The sequence below is a fragment of the Semicossyphus pulcher genome, unplaced genomic scaffold (genome assembly GCF_022749685.1).
Source record: "Semicossyphus pulcher isolate SPU_LCO1_2020_fin unplaced genomic scaffold, fSemPul1.0.p SCAF_10, whole genome shotgun sequence".
NCBI classification, from domain to species: Eukaryota; Metazoa; Chordata; class Actinopteri; order Labriformes; family Labridae; genus Semicossyphus; species Semicossyphus pulcher.
The window spans coordinates 10,651,659-10,659,982 of record NW_027211604.1 but is presented as its reverse complement, the minus strand read 5'-3'; the positions used below and the strand labels follow the sequence as shown (position 1 = coordinate 10,659,982).

The 8,324-nt window shown below is 41.1% G+C and overlaps 1 protein-coding gene across 1 annotated transcript in view; it reads right to left on the bottom strand.

Annotated features, from left to right (window-relative positions):
* Positions 1–1,145: 1,145 nt before the first annotated feature.
* lrch2 (leucine-rich repeats and calponin homology (CH) domain containing 2) overlaps positions 1,146–8,324 on the bottom strand; it is a 30,481-nt gene continuing 23,302 nt past the window's right edge. Inside the window, exons 18-21 of the mRNA XM_069668701.1 lie at positions 7,311–7,423; positions 4,190–4,327; positions 3,910–3,987; positions 1,146–2,755 (exon numbers count right to left, since the gene is read on the bottom strand). Coding sequence (XP_069524802.1) covers positions 2,636–2,755; positions 3,910–3,987; positions 4,190–4,327; positions 7,311–7,423 — 449 coding nt within the window. The 3' untranslated portion in view covers positions 1,146–2,635. The remainder of the gene's footprint in view (positions 2,756–3,909; positions 3,988–4,189; positions 4,328–7,310; positions 7,424–8,324) is intronic.

The window sequence follows — 8,324 nt, the reverse complement described above, 5'->3', positions numbered from 1 at the left end:
ATCTAAACCCCCAAATATTTGACACAGCAAACCTGAGGTAGGTTACACAGAAGTGCAATTCTTCATTGTCTCTAAAGCTGCTACTACAACTGTTATGATGCTGCCTCTGCTGCGTGATGTTAACGTAGCGCTGTGTGAGCTTCAGACTTTGTTCTTCTTGGTTTCACAACAAAACAAGCTCTACATTGATCTGTAGATGCTGCTCTAAGATTATTATGGATGTTTATTTATTGCAGATGTGTGTATATCAGATGCTCTCTGAAGCAGCGGCAGTTAAGACAGGGTGTTTCCAGATACTTTTGAGTGGTTGCATGAAGCCAAACGACAGATCAGGAGACAACATCTGGTAACCTATTCAAAGATATTCAAAGGAAATTTCTGCATCAGAAAAAACAACAAGAGCCGTGAAGCCTGATAAACTGGAAGCTCTATTACAGTGTTACGTATCTTTGTTGCACCTTATCCTTGGAAAAGAATGGCACAAGTTAATACAACCCCAAAGAGGTTCTCAGGAAAAGTGTTCAATGAAATCCATCATGGAAAACAGGTAACGGTAACAATGAAGAGCTTATTCACACCCGCAGATTTAGTTTTCTGTGGGGTCCTCGAAGAAGTAGAAAAGGGAAGGGAACTGCTAAATAAATGGATTTAAAAGGTGCATTTAATCAACTAAATAGTTGATTAAATGCACCTTACACTGCAGAAGACACAAAGAATAGCCCTCCGTCAAGGCACAATATGTTTTCTGATGTAACAATGCTGTTGAACATATATTTGGACTTTTAAGGTGTTGCAGTTGCAGTAATATCCTCGAAGATGTTTCAGCTACAAACACAGCACACAACTATCAGAGCAGTTTTTGCATAATGATTTGCAGTCTTCCGGAGAAGTTAAAAAGCTGCTCGATCTGCCTCGTTTGGCTGCTTCTGTCGTAGATGTGAGACTCTGTGTTAGCTACAGGCGGCTACAGCTGAGCTAGCAAAGCCTTCACTACAGACACAGGTCTGTGAACTGATGTTACTTTGTCACTCAGAGAGATCAATAAAGTCCTCAGATGCATGCATGAACAGCATGAGAGTCCTCTGTTTCATTCACACATTTTCTATCCTACAGATTGCATGTTTGATCCGGACTACAATTCCATTAATAATGTTTGCCACAGATTCAAGCCCCTATGATCAGGGACCTGTCAACACTATCATCTGCTCTCTTGTCAAATAAAAGAGTTTCTGTTGCAACACTGAGTGATACTCACTTACACCTGTGTCAACCACCTTTAAACCAAAGTGTGAAATCTGTCAAGCTGTCGTCAGTCCCTCTTAAAAAAACTCAGTTGACAGCAGCATGTTCAAATGCACAGTGACAGGAATGACGTGCAACGCAACAACGTTTAAATATAAAACAAATGAATAAATACATAAATAATTTGAATTCCCTGAAATGATGAGTCGTATCAGAAACCACGTGCAGCACGGTGGCCTGGCAGTAAGATAAGCTCGCGCCGTGGTCGGAAGGTTTGCATTACAGTCTAACAGTATAAAAATGTTTCGTCCGAGGTTATGCAATAAAATCCATCCTGCGTTGAGTCTAACGTGGCCAACCAATGCTCTGAACGTGACAGTTGGAAATGACAGGGAAGAAAGTATAAAAGCTTTAGAAAAGTTAGAAGACGGAATATTCCTACAAAACAGAATTGTTGCGTGTAAAATGAAGAAATGCTACAGCACAGGACTGTCGTGCTTTCGGCCACAGCCGAGCACACGTTCTCACAGTGGTTGATGTAGCGGCACGCATGATTTATACAGTAGTTTAAAGATGTGGAAAGAATATTGGCAGGAAATGGGCAGAACGTCAACTGTTGCATGACTTACCAACAGACAGGATCAAATTCTAGTTAAGATTCTTTTCAGAGACAAGTCTGCATCCAACCTTGAACAGCAGAGATAGAAATTCGCAAATGAGTCAGCAGTGTTTATAAATCAGGTTTGGCTGCTGAAACAAAAGCAGATACAGTAGATACCTAAAATATAAACACCAATAATACAAACGTGGGAAAATAAATTCCACTAAAAGAGCATAAACTCAAAGAGTGTAAGAACCCGTTGAGGTCACAGTCAGTGGTTTGTGGCGGCGAGGCCAGCGTGCAGCTTCGGTCTCTTTAGTGAGAGAATAAGTTACATGTCTGTCACCTCCTCGCTGCCACTGTCTTCAACACCAGCATGGAAATGTTGTCAGAACTGGCACTTGCAGGCTCAATAATCACTGAGCATGTAGAGAGGGATTTGCAGGCCTTTGTACTGACCCATCGTCTTGTCTGTCTCTCCTCAGAAAGTCCAAACACACAGTCAGGTTGCTAGTCCACTCACACACGGGATGAACCCAGTAACTAGGGACAGGATACGAGTGAAGAAATGTGATGGACAGGAAGAGGGAGGCGGCTGACATCATATACAGAGACAGAAGTTTTTCCCTCCTGTCTCCTGTTTCAGTCAGGCAGAAGCAGACTCCTAATGACCCACAGGGTCCTCGCCCAGAGGGGGCTCTCTGGTCCCTGGTGATGAGGGGCTTTTGGGGTTTAGGCCGGGGGGAGAGGGCAGGACAGTTGGACGGGTCGGACGAGTCATTCAGGCTTGTGTCAAACAGCTGAGAGTTGCGAGGGCTTCGATGCAGGCAGATCCAGCAGAGCCTGGACGGTCACGCCCACTTTCACCAGGCCGCGCTCCTCCAGGATGTGATGGGGAAGACACAGCTTGTCCTGAGGGAGCAGAGAGACCTCTATCAGTTACATGTAGAGACAAGAGAGGCTTCTCCTCTCATTATCTAAGAGATTGGTTCGCCAAATAAACAATTTCTCAATTATATTATTACTAACCATGAAGACTGACGTAGTTTTGTCCATTATCCCCATAGGTATATTCAAAATAAACATTACATTAAAACTATTGCTAGTGTTTCTTGGGAAAACCTGTAAGGAGGTTATCTGGAAGGTTGCTTCACCCAAATTACAAAAAACACCACCTCCCTTTTGTGGAATCTAACCCTTAAGATATTTTTAGTTTATCCATTATCCTCACCGATTATTTGTTTGTCATCTTAAAATGACACTACCGGAAAAAACTACTCCACGTTTTTCTTTGGAAAACCTGTGACTTTCTCACGAACCCTAAAGTTTCACTCAGGCACATTTAAGGAGGAGGAAATCCAAATTACAAAAAAAAATCACTTTCACACTCCTTTTATGGAATCGAGCCATGATGATGGTTCTGGTTTATCTGTTACCCTCATAGCTCTCTGACAGTGTTATGCTGATTAATTATAGATAGATAATAGACATAACATTTACAAGGAAACTTCATGAATGACTTTCCTGAGAAATCCTGCACTCCTGTAAAAGCCCCACTCTTCATTCTTTGGAAGACTGGTTTTCATATCATGTGTTTCTCATCATTTACTTGTAACACCCCAAAGGCAAGATTTACTTCCTGATTTACAGTAGCCATGCAGATAGTTTGAGTGCAGTGTGTTTGAGATATTTGTAAGAGCTTTATTCTGGAGCATCATAATATAGGATTCAACTATCTCTATATCAGAGCTAATTACCGTAATACTAAACAAGCAATGTGGACTTGAATCTCGAGTACCAATGACTTTAAAGCACTGAAATATTTTACCTTAAAGTTCAAATTGTCAGGTTGTGCAAAGTCAAAATGTTGGGGCAGTTTTAGGGTAAACCAGACCTGTGAGTGTGCGTGAGAGAACTCGTAGCGAGTCAGTTAGCATAAGATTAATAGCTCAACCGTTCATCATTGTTAGATCAGCAATCTAAAGGAATAAAAGTATTAGAGTAAAGTCAACACGGAGCGGTAGGTCTATGTAATGCATGATGAGAATGATGGATGTTAATATTACCTGTGTCACGCCAAGCTTCTTACAGGCATCCAAGAAGTTCTCCACATTCCTACGGCATTTAGCCATGCTAAGCTTTGGCTAGAGGCCAGAATATCAGTCATGTTAGTGATAAGAAGCAGGACAAACTCAAAGATTTCAGAAAGCTGTTATAATATAAATGTTCTGTTGAAGAGTTTATAGCTACTCCTAAAGATTAACTACACGGAAAGCTACAAAAAAGCTACTTTATGGCATCTGTGATTTGAAATAAAAACAATTAATCAGGCTTCAGTTTCCTTACCACCGCAGGAGACGGGACATGGATGCTGGCGACGGACCGAGGACAAATGTGATTGGCCAAATGGCAAAGGACAACCCCGTCCATCAATGCAGCTCCGACATCGTCTGGGAGCAACACCTTCAGTCTGGACTCAATGTTCTGCAAACAAATACACAATGACCTGATGACAGCCTTGACTTCTAACAACAAAAAGGAATATTTCAGACATTTTTTCTGTTCTTTATTTACCAGGAGGTCACGACTAAAAACAGCAAACTGTGAGCAGAAAATGAGCAGAGGAGAGCATCCACGCCCGAGCGTCACTGTAAGAGTCAGTCATATCTGGGCCCTTTCACATAATAATATCAGTACCAGTAAAAGCTGTTTATGTGACCACTCCTGAATATAATCTTGTCTGTGGTTTTCTGAGTACACCTGAATATTTGCTATTTTTGGCCCAGGAAGGCTATATCAGTGTTGGCGAGATGTAAGAAAGATCTCTATTCTCTTACCTTTTACCACTTCCTGTATCTCTATCTCTGTACCTGTGGGCAGGGACGGGGATTTGAGGGATGGTAAGTGTTCTGGTTTCCGTTTGTACTACGTTTGTAGTCCGAGTTATATTGACCAATCATGTATCAGCAGGCTGTGGTGGTGTGGAGAGCAAAAACAGGCGGAACGTAATGCGCCATAATTAGGGATGCACAACATTATCGGCACGTTATCGGTATCTGCAGATAACGGCTTGAAAATGACATATCGGCATCGGCCGATATGTCATTTTTCTGCCGATATTTTCTGCCGATATTATCCGCTGATATAACAACGCTTTAATTAAGCCTAACTGCTCGATGATTTCCCAAAATATGAAAAGAAAATGTTACATACACATAAATATGGGATTTTGTACATAACTAGTTTTCTTGTATTGCCCAGTGAATGTGTACATTTTAAAAAGCGCTGCATTGTGTTATTTCTGCATCTGCCAGTGGGCCAATACAGTAAGAGTAGGCATGATATCAATTCCACTACAGGAAAGACTTGATGTTGGGTGGAAAAAATCATGTGCCTAATATATCGGTATCGAAATCGTCAAAAAGGGTTGGAAAATATCGGCATATCGGCAAAAAAATCCAATATCGTGCATCCCTAGCCGTAATGACATCCCAACTCCCATCAGCCCATCTGACAACAATTTAGCTTCTGATTAATCTCTTTAAACCGACATCTGCAGCAAGTTCAGCCAACAATCAGTTCTTGATCCAACATTCTAATTGAGATAAATTCCTTGACGCGGTGTCACAAAGGCCACTCAGCGCTTAGATTTCCCGACTTCCTCGAATTAATCAGAAATGATCGTTCCGACATCCGTTCAACAAGCGAGCATTTTAAAAGTTTTCTTCTCCTCTTGAAGACAGACCTGACAAGGCTTGGATTTTTACTTCTTACTAATCTGCATCATGATGTCGAAATTTTGGCAAAGGTAAGACCCGCTTATTAAAGTAAATCACAGGAAAAACGGTCTCTTTTTCTGGAAACAATGCAGCACGCGGAAAAGGAATTCCTTACTGGAAGTTATTTATGGCTAACCGCTGGCTACACGCCCGGCATGTTCGCCATTGTCCCCAGAGGCTGTGTCGTCATCAGACTATAGCCAAGATTGCCACATCCCTTCTTCACCTCCCTTTCCTACCGTAGTTTACTTCCTTGTGTCTTCTTTCATGATAGTTAGTTGACTCTTGTTTGCACTCCTTGTCCCTTCTCGATAGACTGATTAAATTCACCTAATCACTCCTTATTCAAAGACTGCTCTCCCTTGCTTTCACTCGTTCACCTTCACATGGGGCGACAGTTCAGTGTGATAAGAAGTCTTTACCTAATGATGTCCATGCATGCAGTTTCTTTTATGTAACCCGCATTCAGCTCCCACCCAAACAATTCCCTAAAAATAGCAGTCAGTGTTTTATCTCAGCAGCTATGACAGTGATTTACGGGGGTGATTCTTGGTGGTGCCACAACTCTCTAAATTGTGAAAGAAGTCAGTGATGGGTTTGCCAGCACAGGGAGGGTCTGATCTGGAAACCATTGCCTGTGCATGCCTCGGCTTTCTTTGGCTGATGTTGCTGCTTCTAGACTTTAAAATAACCTCCCAGTGTGTGTCCCAATCCTGCGATCAAGTCTGTCTGTCTATTATCCATTGTTCTTTGTAAACACTGTTTCGAAGAGTCCTAAACCATCTATTAAATGTTTGCTTGCCTCAGAACAGCAGGTAGAAAATAACAGCAGGGTACAGGACAATAACAATGTTGTCTGTTGATTCTGCTTCCTCCCTTCTTCCTCCTGGTACCTTCAATGACAAAGCTGTAAGTCATCTTAATCTCTATTAATGGCTGCCCTTTGTTCAAACGTTCTATTATTGGGTCCCAGTTTTGCATCATGTTGCTAATTATAACAGAAACTACTCTGCAGTTTTGTTTTTGGACTCTTTATCTAGAAAATGGTGCAAAATATCATTTATTCCTGGAAAAGAGACGTGTTATGGTGCAAATGCATACGACACTACACAGAGTCCTGCCTGGTGTGTTTCACCTACAGACATGTGGCTGTTATGAGCCATGATATGCAGCTTTAAAGACAAGGAAGAAAAAACTCGGCTGATAGGACTGATGTAAAGAATGCAGGATTTTAAATACTTTCAAAAATCAGCTTTGCAAATGTTTAGTCTAATCTAAGTGATATTAAAACTTGTTGTTCTCGTCTGTCAACACACCATTTGTTTTTTAAACAAGTCCTCAGAGCGTGACACCGCTAATGCCAATCAGTGCTACATTATGAGTGGCAATAAAACCAGCCAATCATAAAGCAGCGCTACTGTAAAGAACATAGCTTAATACCACAAACTACGTCTTATAAATAAACTTTTCTTACTAAAGAAAACATTAGTAGGAAAAGTTTGGATGAAACCCAGCATACTCTGACTCATCTTCTGAGAAAGCCAAGTACAGTCCAACCTCTGGACATTTGATTTAGATGTTTAAAAGGTGAAAACACTTGAACAGAAGAGGATCTGGCAGGCGTCCGCCGCTGCATGAATCACTACTTTAGAAATGTAAAGGCGTAAACAAGCAGTGAGGCCTCTGACCTGCCGTAAAAGTCCTATCTGCTCCATTTCCTCTCTCAAGTGCTCCATCTTCCTCCTCATGGTGAAACTGGGGTCTGTGGAGTTGTACTCCTGCCGGCTTCCTCTGGTGAAGGCTGGAAAAATAATTAAAGAGCACTGTTCTCAGTTCCAAGTAACGAACATGGAAATTTAAAGAACATGTTAAAAACAGATTGCCGGTCCTAGAGGGTCAGCCAGAGGCCGCCTGAGGTCAGCTTCAGGTCAGCATGGTAACAGATCCTCACATCTCACTCCTACTGTCAGTGGAAGTCTGCCAAATCGAGAGATAAACATTTTCTTCACTTATAATCTTTTGTTGCAATTGCAGCCTGCTTTTGCATGGTTATGGATACAAGTAACACACACATAAAAGATAGCACACACATTATTTAAGTTTCTGAACTGTGAGAGTTTTCTGCTTTTCCTCTTCTTAAATTTGGTTAAAATTAGAGATAGACCGATATGGTTTTTTCAGGGCCGATACCGATACCGATTATTAGTAGTCAAGGAGGCCGATAACCGATATTGGAAGCCGATATTCATTTGCAGTAAAAGTGAAAATATTGGCGTCAAAATTTTGAATAATACAAACTCCAACACTTAACTTTGTTTAAATGCCTTTAAGCATATGCATCAGAGCCAAAATAACACAGTTTTGAATTGATCTCTTATCGGCCGTCGGATTAAAAAAAAAGAAAAAAGAAAAAGAAAAAAAAAAAGGCCGATGCCGATATGCGTCAAAATGCCGAATATCGGCGCCGATAATCAGCCTGGCCAATAATCGGTCTATCCCTAGTTAAAATGCATAGATGAATAGTTTGATTGATGGTCAGATGGTCTAACCTTGATCATATCTATTATGATGAACATTTCATCTCACTATTTTCTGAAGTCTTACGAAACAACCAATCACAATCAAAAAATGATCAGCTGACTAATACATAGCAAAAAAATTGCATTAGTTACGGTTACAGAAAACATTTAAATACTAGGGGG